The 20,842-nt window shown below is 40.2% G+C and overlaps 1 protein-coding gene across 1 annotated transcript; it reads right to left on the bottom strand.

Moving 5' to 3' along the window:
* Positions 1–236: 236 nt before the first annotated feature.
* On the bottom strand, positions 237–19,161 carry ptpn18 (protein tyrosine phosphatase non-receptor type 18). The gene is made up of 17 exons (XM_023826728.2): positions 18,912–19,161; positions 13,258–13,366; positions 12,987–13,063; positions 12,785–12,880; positions 12,592–12,630; positions 12,027–12,095; positions 11,672–11,734; positions 11,007–11,149; positions 10,600–10,666; positions 10,257–10,334; positions 9,142–9,231; positions 7,798–7,880; positions 3,394–3,683; positions 2,545–2,576; positions 1,395–1,437; positions 1,016–1,102; positions 237–886 (listed from the first exon to the last, which is right to left on the bottom strand). The coding sequence occupies exons 1-17, from the start codon at positions 19,002–19,004 to the stop codon at positions 813–815; spliced, it is 1,533 nt and encodes a 510-aa protein (XP_023682496.1). The 5' UTR covers positions 19,005–19,161; the 3' UTR covers positions 237–812.
* Between the last annotated feature and the right edge of the window lie 1,681 nt (positions 19,162–20,842).

Here is a 20,842-nt window from a genome sequence, read left to right as displayed (position 1 = left end):
GTAGTACAGGACACATAACCACATGATTATTTTTTTGGGGGGGGGGGGTATCGAGGTGTGAGGGAACAGTGCCGTCCGATCGGTGAAAAAGTAGGTGTATTTATTCAAAACATGACAGCTAAGCGGCTGAAGGGAACAACATGGATGAGGCATGAATCTTTTGTTTTTCCTTCAGCTCCCCGGCTTCCCTGAGGATTCTCCAAACACCGGGTCATGGGCTGAAAGAAACAACACTCTTGTCTGTAATAATTTCCATTTTATTATTTCATGTAGTACAGCCAGATGAAAATACCCTTACAATATTTTCCGCTATACACGCATGCATGAATATATATATACACACACACACACACACATACACACACACGCGCGTGCATGCACGTGTGCACAAATATTTAGAGCAGCAGAGGTGGGGGGAACACCAGTCTGCAGAAGCTGTAGACCAGCTTCCTTAGCTCTTAAGTTGAAGTGATTTTCCACTCTGTCTTTAGATTCAGGCTTAAATTAGGACCACTGCTCTGGTGGGAAGGATTTTGCTGAGCCCCTCTCCATGGTAACTGCTACCGGTCACAGTAGCGCTACATTAATTGTTGCTTCTTATAGAAGGTGCTTAGCTCTGTTCTCTGGTTTGTATGACGAGAACAAACCAGTCTATTTATATGTCACATGGTTTACATTAAACTCATTCAGCATTCGTAGGTCAGTCCCATAATGCCATGCGTCTGCACTTTTCCTGGTGCAACAGGCACATCATTGCGTCAGTTTTGGAAGCCAATAGGAAGCCAACATTGCTTCTGGAGGCGACTGCCGGCCTAGCGCTCGGCACGACTCCACTGGACAGGGGGGTCGCGGGGCCCTCTGGGCTTCTTCACGCGATAGTTGAACCCTAGAGGAGCAAGGGGAGGCAGTTAGGGTGGGAGGATCCCGCCAAGCGAACATCTTACACACTTCCCCTTTGAATCAGCCAATCAGAATGGCTCATGCAAGAAATGCATCCCAGAAATGCAAGGCCTACCCATACTGCCATCCTGGCTGGCTGTCCTGCTGATCATGGGTGTCTCCACGTATTCGTAATCATCTTCTGTGGAGGACGGGCTGGGAGCTATGAAGTCAAAAATTCAATTCAAAACAGGATGAGACGTTACAACCGGGGCATGAATTGTGAAAACTTCCCCAATATCACAGCAGAAGCTTGAACCCGTGGAGAACTTGTGCTGAACTCATGTTGTTCATAATGTTTTGCTTTTATGGAAATGCAGACATCCAACTATATAGCATCTCCATATATCATATTTCATCTCGATACAATTTATATTTATATAGCTAATGCCATGCATTCCCGAATAATTTTTTTTTTAATCAAAATCTTACATTTAAATCACAGATATACTCACAAGGTTTTCTCACTGCATTGGGTCCCGTACTGGACTTAACGGTCTGTAAAATTGAAAGAAGAGGAAACTCAAATACTATGAATCCTTTATGCAAACCAAGGTTTGGTACATGTGTTCAGCAATATTATTGCCAATATTATTGTCAGACTGAATGAAAAGGAAAAGTTAAAATGAATGTACTCTTGCAGAATCAGGGAGACTTATTACTTAATTTTGTGAGTACTTCACCTATAAGAAATCTTTAATGCAGAATTTAATTTAATGCAGCCAGGGACATTACTAATGCAGTGGTATTTACCATTTTAGATTTTCAAAACAGGAAACTTGCCAGATATGGTGTAAATCTAAGTTTGGGTCTGACCCTGAGTTAAATACTCAGTAAAAACTGGTTTATTTTTTCAGTTCACTGCAGAAAGGTAAGATTTAAATTTTTGTGAACAATTTTCAGCTGACCATCCCTTACCAGAAACTGCTTTACATTTATGTAACTTTTTATTCTCCTGCCATTTTAATGGTAACACACACGTTCTCCATTCTAATGATAGAAGTCAAAGTAAGATGAAAGGAAATCCCATGCACACATTCTCTGACCTCAACATGCTGACTGACAAGCGGCCCCCGAGGACTATACCCTCAGTGCCAGAATGAGAGTATTAAGTGGTGCTAGGCCACCACAGAGAGGACGTCACATCAGAAAGAAATAGAGCTGATTGGTGATTGAATTCAGAAATGCATCTAACACAGGGAAAATATTATTTCTCAGTGCGTACCAAATTTAAAGAATAATATAATAATATTCAATCATATTAAATATATTAGATATTAATTCACTTTTTAAAATACATTTGTGATGGGAACGGGGGGGGGGGCTCACCCTGCTTGATGCCCCCAAGGATGCGGTGCCCTTGGGTTCGTGCCAAAATACCCATATGGTTAATCGAGGCCAGACTATTCTACCCAACAACTATGAAGCCGCTTTGTTTTTGCTTATCATGATTTATGCTAGAAGAAAAGGTTTCAAAATGGCAGCCAGGTCATTAGGCAAACTACACATCAAACTAGCAGCCCTTCAACAGACAGAAGTGTCTCGGTTTGACGATATAGATCTGGAACAGGAAGTGAGAGTCATTGCTTGAGACAGTGTCATTACCAAAGCATTTTGGCTCGGAGTCCTAAAAACACCTGGGGAAAAAACAGAAATAACTGTGAGCATCACAGATCCTCAGAAGACAAAACCTGAATATATTCATGCAAATACTAAACCAAACTCTTCAAAACACAGCCCTTATTCAGCGAATGCCGAAAGCTTTTAAGAAAGAACAGGTCAGCATGAAAGTCAGAGGAACAGGTTCTGAGGTCAGTGTCTATGAAGCTGCACTTAGAGTCACACCACAGCGTTGCTCCCTTTTCGCTACATTACACATTATAAGACGTAGATTCAGATGTGACCCTTTTCAGGGAAATGAAAATGAAATAAACACAGATGAGAGCAAAGTTTGGGATCAGAGCACAAGGTCAACCCTTTTCTCCAGCGCCCCCGGAGCATTTTGGGCAGTTAAGGGTCTTCCTCAATAGCCTGATGGTGATGTGACTGTTCTACTGAGCCTCAAAAGTCATGAGCCACAGACCACTGCTGCTCATTGCAGTGCAAAAACACTGCACTATTGCACTATGGGAAAATGGTCTTTAGCACCAATTACTCAGGTCCTCCCATCTAAAAAAATTAGACTGACCTCTCTGGACTTTTTAGACCTTTTTGGACCATCAGTAGGCTGTGAAAATTAAATTAGCACTTGTTCTATGGATGCATTAATTACTAATATGCTGTTTAAGCACTAACTGTTGCCACAATGAGCACACTGCATTACATGACGAATAAACTAAATTAAAGAACATGACATGATTTGTTGAGGCTTCGCTGAAGAAGCCACATGAAGTATGGAAATAACAGGTGAATGTAACGGGCTTGGAGAGAGCGCTACATTCCGGAAAGCCTCACCGGAGACAAACTCGTAGTCTTCTGATGAAGAGCTTGCTGGTCTTGCCCTGTCTGGCTTTGCAGGCTGAGCGGGAGGCCCGCTGGCCCGATTCTTGGGTTTCACCGTGCTGTAGAGAGGGCCGGCTGAAGAACTGGGCAATCCTAGTTGCGCGTTGTCATAGTGATGGACAGTTGGGTGAGGGGGGGCAGAGCCGGCAGCTGGGCGCTGTTTGGGCTTGTTAACGACGGCATACGTGTCGTTCATGTTCTGGGTCTTGGGGCAGGATGTTCTGGGCTGAATGATAGGCTTGCTGCAGAAGGAACACCGGCATAAATTTACTGCGAATAACTAAGGTAAAGTTAAGATGTCATGGTTTGGTGCTTTTTTTCTTCATGGAAGACCAGCACTACGAACACTGCAGCTACATAAGTCCAGCAAGCATTATTATTATTATTTATGTTTTTTTTAACAAAAATTGTTTATTGCTATTACTTTTTTTCTAAAAGTTGTTTTATGCTAGTTTTTATGATATATTAAGATTACAGACTTGGCGGGACATTTCTGCAGCAGAGATCAGTGGTTTTGATATTACAGTGAACGGGGACTGACTCAAAAAGAAACAGTCGTGTCTATCGGTAATAGGGCCATTTTTTTATTTGATAAGGAGGCTGAAACATTTGGAACATGGTCGTGCTCTTATGCACTTATTGCAAATAAATCGATTAAGCTGAAATCCAGAACCACCACTGCTCAGCAGAGGTGGAGAGTTCTGGTTCCCGACCGATATTTTTTTTCAACCCGCCAGATGAGAATAAAGAGTCAGATTGACATAAAAATCCAGCAAACTAAGGCAGAATAAAAAGTGAAGGATCAAACATTATGTCATTAAGTTAGCTTACTTTGAAAGTGGTTTGAGTTGAAGTTTAATTAATTAACCAACATAATGATGCATGCAGCAGGTAATCTGCTGTCTGACAGAGATACATGGTGTGTAATATGTTATCGCAAGAAAACAAGAAGAAAATTAGGAGCGAAAGAATGGGCAGACTTATTATAGCTGATAGGAAAGCCACAGGTGCAAAAATATTAGTTCAGTACCACAGTGGTATGGAAAATGTTAATATATGAATACATATTTAACAATTGTATAATACTAATTATAACAACAAATATAACCATAAATATGAACTTTCACCATAGTGCCTCAGCATTATGAGCTCACATCCCCAGCATTGGGGGTTTAAATCCCACCCCTGCTCTCTGTGTTTATCTTGCGTCTTGCAGCTTCCCTCCAGGTATGGATTTCTTCTCATAGTGAAAAGACAAACAGACATGTCTCAGCGGCATACTGGCATCTCTAAATTGGCCATTTTGTGTGAGAGTGTGTGCATATGCCCTGCAATAGACTGGCATCCTGCCCAGAGTGGACCCCAGCCTGGTTTCCTACCTCAGCTACCTGATCATTTAGATAACCAGGAACTAAGGCTGGGGTGGTGGGAGCTTTCAATATTTGAGTCCTGAGAATCTCTCAAAGAAAAGGGAAATTAACATAGCATGGCAGATTCTCACAAAAGATAAAATCAAGAGCCAGTACATTTCTGGTCTATCAGTATATATGCCGGATATACACCTTTAAAGCAAGCATAATGTTATATACTGTACAAATCCAAATGAAATTCAAATAAATATTTTCTAACATGTTGTCTAATTTTTTTACAGTGTAACAACGAACAAAGGGGCAACAACTTCACCCGTCCTCCTTCCAACTGTGTAACTGTGTATCCTCGTCAGGGTGACGGCTGGACCAGGAGCCTGACCTATGTGGCCCAAGCAGGGGCCTCGGCAGAAATTCTGAGCCCCCTGACGAATTGTCACATTGGGCCCCCCTGCCCATTACATAAAGTGCTGGGCCCCTCGAGTCTGCCAGGGTATCCATGCCCCTACCACAATGCTGGGCACAAGACAAGGTTGGGGTGCACTCTGGACAGGATGCCTGTTCATCACAGCACACACGTGTCATTCCGTTTCAATTGAACAAATGGGGTTTGCGTCTTCGTCATTTATTTAAACTTGGCAGATGAATCACACATACCTTCCAGTGCAGTACAAGGCTCAGCTGTAGCTCACTGTCAAAATTTCTTTCAAGGTCAAATATCATCTCACAAACTACATGTTTTACAATTTTGGTTATTGAAATTTTTATAATGAAATATAGATGTATGCATACTACTTGTGTAAAACATTATCCTGTTACTTAAGAACATAAGAACTATACAAACAAGAGGAGGCCATTCGGCCCATCGAGCTCGCTTGGGGAGAACTTAACTAATAGCTCAGAGTTGTTAAAATCTTATCTAGCTCTGATTTAAAGGAACCCAAGGATTCAGCTTGCACTATGTTATCAGGAAGACAATTCCATACTCTGACTACACGCTGTGTAAAGAAGTGCTTCCTTAAATCCAGTTTGAAATGTTCTCCCGCTAATTTCCACCTATGGCCACGAGTTCTTGTATTTGAACTAATGCTGAAGAAACTATTCGGTTGAACAGCATCTAAACCTGTTAGAATCTTATAGACCTGGATCATGTCCCCCCTCAGTCTCCTTTGCTTGAGGCTGAACAGATTTAGCTCAACTAACCTTTCCTCGTATGACATTCCTCTATGACCAGGAATCATTCTTGTGGCCCTATGCTGCACAATCATTCTTGTGGCCCTACGCTTGCTCCCCATTATAAGATAAGCACCACAAAAGGATGTAGGTTTGTTTTTTAAATGTTATTTTTGGACTAAAAACATCATGTGGGGGGAGGGGTATTTTTTCCACTTAACTGAGACTGGGAAAGTGCTCTTTACCTGCTTTCAAATAGAAAAATAAGAAAAAGAAAAATTGGCCCTATATCTCAAAAAGGAAATGAAAAACAAAAAAGATAAATAAATAAAAACAAACAAAAAAAAAAAAGTTCTGGAACGTAAGAGTAATTCAATGCCAAATTTAATCAAAATCAAAAATGATATTGCAAACCTTTTTGTAAGATTGTTGAATTAAACTGGAATGACCCTATTCACAATGGGCACTTCAGAGATGCCTGATAGCCTATCTGTGCGTCTTCGGATAGTGAGAGGAAACCTTGGGAGATCATGCAAGCGTCACACACACAGAGCGGGATTCAAACGCCTGACCCTGGAGGTGCAGGACAATAGTGCTTCCCACCAAGTCACCACGTCACCTAAAAATCCTCACAATTATGTCCTTTATCCTGAGATTTATTACAGACCAGACAACACAAACAACAAACTGATTTTACCGACATGGGGGTACACACACAGTGCCTATTCATTATTTTTTGTCTTCTGGATATTGTTTGCTTGTTTGAATGCTAGTGATGTATTTTTAAAGCCTTTTTAAAATGTATTGTATTTACTGCCTTACAGTGTCATGGATTTGTCCTCATGTGATATGGAAATACAGGATGAGTGATTGTGCAAGGTCTAACAATCTGCTACCCAGCATTTCTCACTTTTTCTATGGCAGGCCACACCAGCAGCTTACACAAGTTTCTAGTGAGCAGTGAATAGAAGATTGTCCCACTACAGAGGTAACACAGCTCAGTAAAGCCAGCTTGGTTTCTATAATGCCTCACAAAGGCAAAGCACAGTAACTACGCTGCTGGCACATTTCAACTATTTAGAACACGAGATAAAACGGAGCCTAAAAGACCCAATATGGGTCATAACTCAGTGTTAATTAAACATGCAGTTATGGTGTTTTGCCTTGGTATAGCATTATCTCTCACACGTAAAAACAGCATTAAAAGCACGTCAGCAATAATTACTACAAATCTGCAACAATAAACCCTTTTAGGTACAAATATGCCAATAAGTAGATAAAAAACACAACCCAGTTACATACATATAATCCAACTTTTATCTTGAAAACCTTATAGTTTAGTATTGGTTACTTAACCATTAAACCCGATGCCGACATGTTGATCTATGGACTGAATTGTACAACAAGCTTATTGGGATCCACAATGTACAAAACAAAATAGACAAAACAGTCTTTCTCATGACTTCTCTTATGCATCATCCCTGCTTTTATTTAACCTGCACGTTCCTCATAAAAATCTAGCATGTTTTATTCTGAGGGAGGTGCTTGCCTACCAAGTGTATCCGAACTGAATCTTGAACTCCCTTCTCTGTTTGCTTCAAACATCCACCTCTTGCTTGGTAACCACTTCTGCCTGAGACTTCCACATATTTCTGACAGTTTCTATATCACAAATGACACTGGATGTGAAGTCTAGCATTCTGTTGGCTTCGGGCACAATTGTGACGGTAGGTACCCGCAAAAGGATACTGATCATTTTTGTGGGTGACCACCAAACCAGCGCGCGCCAGCCCATCAGGAAATGTGCTCCCCATACCTGTTTGACTCCAAACGGCTGCTTTTGAAAGATGTTGCTTGTCGTTCTTCTTTCTTTAGCGATCTCACATTGTCGTAGCAAGGCTGGCAAAGTCGTTCGCAGCAGGAAGAGATAATCACTTCAGTGGCAGGCTGGTGGAACTTAGAACACTCTTGCACTTTGCATAGAGGAAGCTAGCGTGCTTCCGGACTGTTTCTCACTTTGCACACTTCTCTGTTCTCTCATGGAGAAGTTAAAGAGCTAAGTACTAGAAAACACCATGAGTTACCAGAAAGAACTTTTAAAATACACATAAAAAGGTTTTAGGAAGCAAGACACAAGCCCTACCAGTCACAGTTTTTAGAAATTACTGATTATACTGAGAAACAATGATTAAGAAGAAGTGATTATGAATCATGCAATAGCTATAAATAAAACAAGTGACAAGCTAGAATATACTTAAGCATTAATATATATTTACAGTACCAGTCAAAAGTCTGGAAACACTTATTTGAAATCATTTGTTTTTCATCAGGATAATTACCCTATGTGCACCTTGATGTGATGTAGTGAGCAGGTCTGCCTGCCCTATAGGTGACACAAGCTGCTTAGAGCACCGTTTGAGTAGGTGGCAAAAAGGACCAAGTGAAAAAACAATGTAAAAAAATACCACTGGTTGAATTCCGTGACATTACAATTATTTACCCCAGTTTTAATATTTCACTCCTTTTCTTGAGAAACAGACGTCAGCTAGTAAGTTAGCAGCCAGACACCCTGTGATACTGGAATGTTTTTCATATAAATGAATTTACAAAATGTGTTTTCTGGGGGGTGGAGGAGGGTTGCGCTGAGCAGAATCTCACATCGGGTGCCAGATGACCTGGCCCACACAATCCCCCCCCACCACCCCCCGATTTGAACCCATCAATCTAGTTTGGGATGAGTTAGATCAATGACTAAGAGCAAAGCGGCCAACTTGTGCCCAGAACTTGTGGAAGGTCCTTCGGGACTGTGGGGGAAGCATTCCAGGTGGCTACATCTGCAAGCTGGTTGAAAGAATGAAGAGTCTACAAATTAAGTAAATTTAGAGATGGTCTCTTGCAGATGGTCATTGCGATATTTGGCATGTATTACTTCATTGCCTCTAAGGTGAATAATGTAGCTAAAATAGAGATGAATGCATTAAAAGCTGGTGTGTCCAGACTTTTGACTGGTCCTCTGTGTGAGAGTGTGTATATATACACCCCCCACCATACACACACACACATTTTATATATATATATATATATATATATATATATATATATACATATAGAGTCTTCATTAGATGTCTACTATTAGAAAGATGTATAAACATTGAAGTACCTCCATCATGTTTTGATAGTGGTTGCTTGAGGATTTCAGGGCATTCTCAAACATTTGTGAAACAATATGGTACAGAAATTCATACTGTTCCTGAAATTACAAGAAGAAATTAGATATATCATCATCTGCATCGTCATCATCAACACCAAACTTATGCATCAATCCCATCTTTATCATCTGGCCATGCTAGCTTACTTGTCCAGTTTCCATCACTGTTGTTTATATACTAGTCTAGCATCGGTTATATATTTGTTTGACATCTCACACATTCCCTGATGTTTCCTGCCTTGTGCCTCATGCTGCCCACCTTCAGGCTCACTGTGACCCTCTATTAGATAAGCAGCTGAAAGATAGATAGTACAGGGTCACGGTGAGCCTGGGGTTTATCCCAGGAAGTATGGGATACAAGGACACTATGCATGACATGCTGGTTCATCACAAAGCCACACACACAATCACACACTGGGGAGCAGCAATTCACCAAAATGTGGCAGGAGAAGAGCAGAATACCAACAGGAGAGCCGTGTGACACAGGGGGAACAAGCAAACCCCACTAAGGGTTTGGATTTTTCAAAATTCATGCCCAGATTGGACCTATTTCTGTAACAAATAAGTAAGCTCGATTTGCTAGTAGCCATTTGCAGAACAGCTTTCCCTCTGAAACAATCAGGGTTAATGACCTCATGCTAAGGGGCAGTTCTGATGCTACAGTCACTAAACACGGTGCCTACATGCAGTCAACAAGAGCCCCAGTAAAGCAAACAAGTGAAAGCAAAGTTACAAATGTGGGCCGATTTATTTCTGTCCCAGCAAAGATCATCGGCAGAGCAGGTGGAAAACATCTGCAGGAAACATCATTTTGCACCATGGAATATAGACGTTAAAAATAGTTAATAAAAACCTCTGTTTGTGGGCACTGATCTGGCACCTGATGTGAGTAAAATCTTACACGTCTTTTTCGGTGTGAAGCCCCTGTGCCGAAGCCAACCAGCTAACGGCAGACTGCAGACTCGAATCCATAATGGGACTCAGCTACTGAATTTTAAAACATGACACGGAATATATTGACATTTTAGCACTGAAAAAACAATGACAACGTGACAGCGCTGCAGTACCTTTGTCTGAACAGCTGACGGCCTTTGGCTCCTAATTTCCAGCACAATGTCCATGATGTTAAAATCCTCGCCGATCCTCTGACAAGATCAGGAGTACAGCTTTAATAACTAACATGTGGATGCATTTTCAGAGCGGCAACTATGGCGACCATAGCATGGAGCAACCGGAGGGAAGCACCCCGCTGCTTGCTGCGTGCATTTGACCGCATTAAAGCGATAATGTTATCATCAGAAAAGATCTATAGTATGGCTGTTTAAGAGTGAAGCGGTAGCTCACGTTAGCAAATAAATAAAACATGCTATCTGAAGCTATTCACAGACAAACTGACTTCAAGTGTAGTACCTTTATCTTTAGAAGATCATTTATATAATCTAGTGCACAGATCACTCCTGTTCTTCCGCATCCGGCACTAGAAATCAGAAAGAACTGGACGTTATACTTTTAATGACTGATTAGCTACACTCAACTGAAGGAAAAAAAAACATCACAGTTAGAAAAAAACAGTCAGGAGGTGACAGATGAATTAAACGCCACCCTCGGTGCTGAATATTTCATTCATGTCAGTTAATTTGGAGAACATTTTCAGACACAGAGTTCAAATGACTGCACGCGGCCTGGCACTGGCAACAGGAGCGACATGCAGTGATACATAGTAATGAGCATATGGGCGATCTGTGTGCAGTGTGAAGCCCAACGTCGGCGTGCTAACGCTGTCGGCGAGTGGGGCGGGGACGCGGCCCGGGCTGCACCTGCAGTGGATGACCAGGGGGGCGGCGCTGCTCGCCTGCACCTTCTGCGCCATGTCCATCATGCCCAGGAGGCCGTCCGACACCAACGGGATGCCGTGGTCGGGCCATGCCATGTACTGGAACTGGGAAAGGCCTCTCGTTTCCTGAACAGACATGGTGCACATGTGCACAAGTACACGCAAAAAAACATCACATCACACACACAGACACAAACACAAACGTTTGTATTTCTATCCATTCATTTCTATGGGCATACAGATTTACAGATTTTTTTTATAAAATTAAGCTTCCCTTTCTGGGAACTGAAAAATGCCAATATAACAGGTTTTTATTACATTGTGTAATCCCATTTTTATCAGAGTGTAATATACACATAACACACACACACACACACCAGTTTCTGTTTGGCTGGAATTTTCACATTAGTCATAAGTATATCCTGCTTGCAAAAATAAAGACAGCATACATAAATACACCCTTAAATGTTGTACTGAGACAGATGAAAATGGTGTAACATATTCATGACCACGCTGTCAGTTAAAGCAAGAAACATTATGTTGAAATAAATTTCACTCTTTTTTTTTTACAAAAGTCTTTCAACCATCTGTATTTGTAGACTGATTGATTATTTGCTGCCGCAATATAACGATTCTATCGGCACTTACGTCTTGATATTTCACAGAAAACGTGCGCACAACGACTTCCTCATTTGGTAGAGACTCATTCAGCTGTGAAAGTTAAAACATCACAAGTTTAAATATAACCTGTACTACCTTCTTTACTGTTGATGTGGTAATGGAATGTTTTGTGAAACAGACATTTGTAATAAAACAAAAACAAGCTCACGCAGTTCAATGCAGATGTTAACATTATAAATGTTATCCTTTAAAAACTTTTTACAACCTGACATTAAATTATGCAAAAAATTGCACATTTGAAGACTGCATTACGATGCAAAAGCTTCAAATTCCTTTGATCTATGCATCTAACTAAAGATAAATTTTGAAGGCAGCTTCTCACATTTGATATAACAAATGGTCCAATGATGGCTGTTTTTGTACAGGGTGGCCAGTACTGCTCACATTTTTTCTAAAAACCAGAAAGAAATGAACATGTCAGGCATGTTAAGCAGAACTTTGTACAGAAGTTGCTGTAATAGTCAGAAAAATCAAAGGACTAAAGACGCAGGCTTCCAGTGCACAGACAGGTACACACTGATATGAAGAAAGCGAGGGTATGACGTTAGCGTGGGTCCTGCAAAGGTCTGGCCCTCTGCTGGTGGGATCTGACACTTTTCTTCCTCTGGTATTACCATCATGTGGCCTTTTGTTTGCTGGATTGCTAAACGCCATCTCAGGTGGCTCTGCCAAATCGTCCATAAATGTACCATTTGGTTAAGATTAGGTGACTTGGATGGCCATGGAATGCATCTCAAGGTTTAATATTGGTCATGCTCATAGCGTCCTTTCTAAACGGGTTCCCTTTATTTTCAGGGTATCCACAGTCACTGTTTCGAAGAGCACAGCAAGGAAAACATTTATATTTTTCATTGTTTTGTAAAAAATTCACATTAGAAGGAAAGTACCTTTCCCATCTCTATTTCTTTGCAAGCCATAATTATGACCTAAAAGAAACAAAAAAAACCAACATAAAATGTCAAATGTTTAGCTGCAGGCCGCTTTGATTTTTCGTCTGTACCATGATTGCAGAGAAATCAACAAATGTAACAATATGATCCTTTTAATAACAGTCCTCTCAGTCTACCGATATATACTCACCTTCACTTCATATTGCCAAATCATCCTCCAAAAGTCTATAACAGTGTTGCTCAGGGGACCTTGGGTTGCGATATATAATCTGTTTTTTGTGGCACCCTAGACATGAGACGAGATCACATGACATTTAAACATGTTCCACTGTTTGACCACAGTGGAGTGGGTTTGTAGTGAAAGACAGAAGGACGACAAAGACTTGCTGTACCTGAATTAAGCTGGCATTGATGTAATCTGACTCAAACTCTTCCTTCAACAGGTTGAGCAGCACTCGACTCTGGTCATCTGCATGCAGGAACAAGGAAGACAGTTCAACAACTGGTCCAATTGTCCTTGATATTGAATAAGTCTGGCATTTTTTTCTCTAGGTGTTTCGACGTAAAGTGAATTCATAAACCAATAAGCTATCAAAGGGTGGCATTTATGAGCAAACTAAATGCATTGTTGTTGATCTGATAAGGTGTAGACTTTGAACTCACAGGGCAAAATATCTCGGTAGCGGTTTTTCTTCGTGTTGTTCTTCAAAGCCCCTGCTTCCATCGTAAGACCAGCCTTCTGTTTTGTGGCTTCAGTCTGTGAGCGAATAAGCTACAGGCATAGTGGGGCAAATAGTCATTTGTTGAATACAGTTCCCAAGTGACAATCTCATGCTACAGGCACGAGTTAGAGGTATTTTAGCTTTTCAGAAGTGAGCATCTACTATGCACATACACGTACACATTGACACATAATAATATGTTGTATCATAGGCGATTTATAGATACCAGGTAACATAACTGCATGTCATTTGACCACAGAAGGAAAGTGGACTACCTAGATGAAACCTGTGCAACACGTGAAGAAGATGCAAACTCCCAGCAATCAGTGTGGGATTCAAACCCATAACCATGGAGGAGTGAAACAGAAGGGACCAGTGAGACACCAAGTTGCAAGATGCATTGACTAGTTTAGTAGACATTAAGCGAAAGAAACACAGAATTGAGGAAGCAGGATCAGCCTGTTCCCAGAGCAACTGAGGTTAAGGACCTTGCTCAAGGGGTCAACAGTTAAAGCAATCTGCCAGTCAAAGCATCTGAACCGGTGACCCCCCCCCCAGTCAAGTCCACAGAGTTCCAAATCACAGAGCCACACAGCAACCCAACAAATCATGTTCATATATAAAACGTAACATATTAAGCCAATCATGCTCAACTTCAGTATTTAAGGGCAGTCATTATGCGGGTTTTACAGTATAATTGAATTATTCTTTTATTATTCTAAAAGAAGTCAGAGAAATCTATCATTATTCGACACAAAGTAAGCCAGAATCGTAAAAGCCCCGAGGGAAAAAGCACAGCCTTACAGCCTACATCGGAATGGAGAAGTTAACAAGCAGATACCGCTAATCAAATGCATTTATTTCATTATTACTGTGACAACTGCTTTCAAACCAGAGCCTGGGGCTATTAATACTTAGAGCAGGGCTCTTCAAATCTGGACTTCGATTCCAAATCCAGGCCTTGTTTTCAGTTCTCCCAGGTAGTTAGTTTAATGATTACTGATTCTGATTGGTCAGAGGCTTCACACCCGGCTCACAGGTAAAGGAAGGCTGGAAAACCAGCAGGGCTCGGACCTCGAGGACCGTGATTTGAATAACCCTGGCTTAGAGAATTACACCAGGTTGGCAGGCAGGTTCCTGCTGCTCATTCATTTTTCATAGGCTTGAATTGTTGTTCCTTTAGACCAGGGGTCACAAACTCCAGTCCTGCAGTCCCGCAGCCCTGTGTAGCTTAGTTCTTTTCCAGTTCCGCCACAAATGATTCAGCTCAAGAGCTGAGTGGTAATTAGCACAAGGAGATGAATCAGGTGTGTTAAATGAGGGTGAACCAAAAACTGTGTAGGGCTCGGGCCCCCCAGGACTGGCGTTTGAGACCCCTGCTTTAGACATTGTATTTCATACAAATGAATGCTTCAAACCTTCAGGTTTAGGCCTGTTTCTGCATGTTGACTGCTGACTTGTGAGTATGAAAATTGAGCCGCCGCCCTCACATACCCTCCGGATCAGATCTGTAACACTGCTACAAACTGGAAGTTCACTTCACAGCCACTTGGGTTGTTTCAGTCAGAGGGGTAAGAAGCACCCGTCCATCTTGCATAACCACATATTCAGTACAGGCTCACGGTGGACCTAGGAGGCCCAGGACATGAGACTGGGGAACACTATCGAGTCCAGAAAGTAAACTGGTGTACCTGCAGGAAACCTGTGCAATTATTGGGAGACAACGCAAACTGCCACAGACTGAGCAGAGGTGGATAGTTCTGGTCCAGTGAGTAAAAATCCAGACCAAGATTTTGTTTCAACCAACCAGTAGAGAAAGCTGAATCTATGAGTCTTTAAAACTCAACTGGTCTCTGAACCTCAACTGCCCACCCCTGGAATTGAGCCCCCAGTCTGAAGGTGTAATAGTACAATGCCAACCCCCCAGAGAGGTGCAGGCATGGTCAAAATAAAAATAGCTGTTTTAGTTGGCTACCTGCATTTTTCTCCAGTGGAAGGTATCAAGCTTATTTGTCACATGTTATATTTACTGACGGAAACAGGAAACAAATAACTTCACTGGATTTCAGAAAGGACTATATTCTAGAGGTACTGCCGTAGGTAAAATAACTTTTAAACATTTTATTAAATGTATTTACATCCTGCAAAACAGGGATCATTTAAGAAAGCTGTTGTAGTAACAAACTGTCTTATTTTTAATGCAAAATGGAATGATTGTTTTAAAAAGATAATTGAACAGAATTATTTATAGCATCATTGTTCTCGGCATGCTGTCGTGTCAGAAAGCACCATACACTTCAACTAGCAGCGGTTTTATATTTGTCACTAACATGCCTATGTGTCTGTACTAACCGGGCAGTTAAAATAAGCCTCTGGAAACTTTTTTTGGTTTAGCTAACTTCAGATGATTTGTTATCCTTTACCTTCTGCCATTTGGTCACAATGGCAGCCATACAATGGGGCCTTTTTTACAGTGAAAGCTACTTCTACGAAAAACCAAATAACCTCACAGTGAAGTGATGGTAAAAACTGTCAACAAGCCCTGGAAAATATGTTGCTGTCCCACATCAAAAAAATAAAAACTAAATATGGATTATTGTTATTATTATTATGGATTATTTTATTTTCTAAGCCACCCCTGTAAATTTAAATGCCCCCTGATGGCCACCCCCAAATTGACATTTTCTATAGGCTCCACTGATACGACATACAAAAAATAATGAAAAATGACGTCGTATTTGTGTTACGTATTACTCAGGGGCTCCCTGCTGGCTAGTAGTAACTCGCAGATGATGGGCTGACAACCACTGCCCTGCATTTGCCTTAACAACAAGCAAGGCAGAAGTGCATGCATTGTGAATTAATGCACAGTGTGTAATCGCTGAATATGGCTAAACTGAAGCTTCCTGTATGCAGAAATTAAATTTCATGTTAGTACAGTAGTACAGTTTATATTAGAAAAACCACAAAACAGAAAAAATAAGAAAGAGGAAATGTGTGACTAAAAAGGGTAAAAACCACTTCATTAAAAATAGTTTACGGTTCACATTTTTTTAATTTACTTTGAATAATTCAAAAAAAATGTGAGTATATCCATCCATCCATTTCCTGTAACTGCTTATCTTTTTCAGGGTCGTGGGGGTCCGGAGCCCATCCCGGAGGCCTCAGGCGCAAGGCAGGGAACAACCCAGGATGGAGAGTCAAGCCATCGCAGGGCACACTCACACACCATTCACACATGCACACCTATGGGGAGTTTGGTAACTGCAATTCACCTCAGCATGTTTTTGTAATTATATCTTTGTGAGGACTCTCCATTCATTTCTATTGGGAACACTCTAATCCCAATATGATGACCTTAACCCCCTACCCAGCCCTAACCTTACCTAAGTAATCAAACAAAACACAAGACTTTTGGCATTTTATCTTATAATTCTTATTTAGAAATTATATGTATATATTAGACGTGTATGTAGACATGTATAACATATATTCATACATATAATTTATAAATAAGAATGATTACATAAAATTATCATTATTAATAAAAATAACAATACAAATAGTAATTATTGTTATTATTATTGTTATTATTATTGTTGATGTTATTGTTATTATTATTATAAAAATGACATATATGAGATCAACGTGCTTATGTGCAGGTAGATATACAGCATGTCCGACTCTATCTGTAGGCAGAATATGCAGTTGCCTTGGGCCCCCAGATTACCTGTGTTGCAGTGAAATGCTCATCCCTTTTCTTGTTAGGGGGGGCCTCCCAATTAAAGCTTTGTCTAGGACCCCTGCAAAGGTAGGTCTGGCCCTGGCTGCAACAAGACTACACCATGTAAATGTTACGAGAGCTGCATCATCTAAGCCAGGGTTATTCAACTCACGGTCCTTGAGGTCCGAGCACTGCTGGTTTTCCAACCTTCCTTTACCTGTCAGTCAAGTGTTTAGCCTCTGACCAATCAGAATCAGTAATTATTAAACAACTACCTGGGAGAACTGAAAACATGGCCTGGATTTAGAATTGAGGTCCAGAGTTGAAGAACCCTGATCTAAGCTCTCCTACATTGTAGAATGAGGAAGAAGGACAGATATGAAGCTTATCTCACTTTCACAATTAAGCTATTGACACCACACAGGACCATGGAATGGGGGGTGGGGGGAATAAAGTCATGGCCACTTGTCTCTATGCTTTTGAAAAATATAAAATTTTGTTTAAAACACGGATATAATTCGAGCTTTTATTGATACAGTTTCATCTGTTTGGATTAAATAATTTGCAGGTAATTTTTTTGTGATTGTTCATTACTGCATTGTTAATGACGGTCCATGAGCCGAAAAACGAGAAAAAAATAACCACGGTATCATTAACCCATTATTACAAAATATAAGAATACGTGCCAGGCTACTAATTTCCATGCCTGATTTACACCAATTCATCCTCATACTGCTACAACAGGCTAACAACATCATCGTGATCATACATGAATATCAATAATAAGTATAGCAAAGCGAATTAGGAAGGAAATGCTTGCAAATGGCAGAGAATAGGTGATTTATATGCCATATAGGCTAGCCATAAAACTGCAGAAAATAAGGTTTAGATCGTCGGTTCAAGTGTTAGGTGAGGTCTAACTGTAGTTTCGTATGCGATGGGGCATTTATATTAAATGCTTACATAATACGTCTTAAATGAGAATAGCTACTTCAGCATCTTATAGGCTTATAACTGGTTTGGGTAAAAACCGGCCGGGTTGCCAGCTTTGGTCAGCTGGCTAGAGTGACATTTTCTATTCGAGATAAGTCTGCACACACATGCACACATATTTACATGTATGTGACAGTTTTATTACACTGTAAATAGACACAACGCTTTTGATGTAGCCAAATTGATGTTTATAATGGAATACTATGGATTTGCCGTAAGATTTCTTGCGAGAGCGTCTGCAGGCGTGAGTGTCGCGCCAGATGCGCGAAAGTTGGCATATCTGTAGACTCAAGACATTGGTGCACTTCGCTAAATAAACTGTGCAATAAACGGTTAACAAAAGATTATTTCAGAAATACATTTCAACTGTAAATGAAATTTAAAACGTAAAAACCATACTGGGAATATAGCTTATGCTTGCAGAGTTTAGCTGTTGTTTGCTCAGTCACTTGTCTTAACGGATTATTGATCTACCCTCCACCCAGTTCGCGGTTGACTTTCTTCTCTCTGGCAAACGCAGTTAAACTACAGTAGTCCAAAGTTTCATAACAAGCCATAAATAAATACCACGAAGATCGAAAAAAGAACAAAAGCAAGTTGAAAAATGAAACGAAACGCCAGAAATGCACTAGTTCTGGACAATGAAGTGCGATAGTGAATTTTATTCACTCAATTATTTTCTCAATATTTGTCTTAATTATTTTGCAACATAGCTTACTAACGAAATTAAGACTTGTATCTCTAAAACAACTGTACACAGTAAAAAGTAGTAACTTCTTTTAAATAGAGACAAAGACTCTATTATGAGAAGTAATGTTTATGCTGCTGACAATTTAAAAATGCGATCACTTACAAGACTAACTTTCTAGGCTACTTACATTGTACTCTGTAGCAATTTTTTCAACTGAACCCCAGTCACTAACTCCGGGACGTTTCACCTGATCCAGGAATTTTTTCAGGTGCCTTTCCATTTTGCCTAAAGCGTACTAATTCAAAATGCTGCTTAAAATTAAAATTTAACTTTCTAATCCAAAATGTTTGCTTCGTTTTGCAGCTGACTGTAATTCACGTGAGTATATTAAGGAGATAACGACGCTGCCTGCCCATTCGTCATGAGCTACACGATCAGCTGGCTTGTATTATTTCCTTTTAGCAGTGCAAGTACGTGTCAGCGGAAAAAGACCAGACGAGGAAGTTTCTTACTTTTCTGTTATATAAAATGTAGGTTAAACACCGGTGTTCCGGGCAATTCGGTTTCCCTATGTTTTCCCTGTCTATCAGGAAATAATGTTTCCCCTAATATTAAAGCAAAGAGGTAGGCTATGTGAAATGTCTGAAAATCACTCATGTACATTATTACATGTGAATACTGTATTGTTATTAGTACCGAGGCCCAGAGTTGCTGTATACCTGTTTTAACAGGGGGGAACCAAATATCCTGGATGTCAGGAAATAATGTTTCTCCTAATATTTAGGCAAATAGGCTACACTGTATGTATGTGACATGTCTGAAAATCACTCAGGTACATTATTACTTGTGAATACTGTAGATCGTCACGCATAATATAGTCTTATAAGCAATACTATACCGTTTTCATCAAGAAATATCTATATCCAGCGAATTCAATACTTTCGTGTATTATCTGTAAAAACAAAAAACATCGAAAAGGCATGTGATGTTTTAAAATATATGGCTTGTTTACCTCAAGAGCTTCGTAAAAAGACATGAAAACAACAGCGAAACCGTGTACAAATCAGCGCGCGACAGGAGAAACATAGGGAAATTGAATTGACACCTGTTCACCAGCATCCTCAGCAGTACAGTGCACATGTAGCGCAATATACTTGAATACAAACTGGTATACTTTAACAGCATATGCATCAATGTTATAGTGACAGTGACCCCTCAAGGATCGGCAGCCTGCGTTCATTTTTCAACATATTATTTTACTGCTTCAAAAAATATTTTGTAGATACTATTAACACACAACCTGAAATGAATCTTAAATAATTATTGGTGATAGTGTTATTATTGTTGTTATCGGTGTTTAGCATCTAAGAAGTCTATAATTTTTTGGCATTACAGAAAATAACTTCATCGTTAAGTTTGTGTATGCACTTAATTAATTCAAAATAATATCGGAGTAGACGATAACTAAAGCTGCAGTATTGCCATCGTGCGGATACCAGTGGTACGACCCGTATTTTAGCCGCTTTTCCGCTTACCTATAGGGTCACGGGGGCACAATGTTTCCATGACGACTCATCCTAGACAGCGAGAGTCAGTCTGGAGGATGCACAGGGCACACGGTAGGGTACAACCTTGTTTGGATGGCAGTAGACACACAAGAGTCTACAAAACTATCCAGAGTAACATTGTAATGTAATACTTTGTTATTATTTTGTTTTGATTGAGAATGCGTTGTTATATTGATTGCATAAACAGAAATAGTGGCTGAATAGGTGAGAAACACTGTTCTATATTCATCACAAATATCATGCAATTCTGATACTATGAAACATGACGGTTCTTTGATAGAACTTTATACCCAATGCCACATCTTCGAAATCGACAATGCGAATCGCTAAATTGGAACTGAATTTCTTTTACTTGATTCCTTTTACTAATGTTTTTAATAATTATAGTTTGTTCCAAACAGAAAGACCAAGATTGCACCCATTTAGTTATTGCACTTATTTCTAGACAGTCACATTTCCAGACACACTGTCAGTAAAATTAAGCTGGCAGCATGGAAGGATGATAAATACAGAAAACCTGTGAAATCGAGAAAAGCTTAAACTATATACA

This window comes from Paramormyrops kingsleyae, chromosome 6, assembly GCF_048594095.1.
Source record: "Paramormyrops kingsleyae isolate MSU_618 chromosome 6, PKINGS_0.4, whole genome shotgun sequence".
NCBI classification, from domain to species: Eukaryota; Metazoa; Chordata; class Actinopteri; order Osteoglossiformes; family Mormyridae; genus Paramormyrops; species Paramormyrops kingsleyae.
Note: the sequence above shows the minus strand (reverse complement) of the source record. Positions and strands in the feature narration are given on the sequence as shown.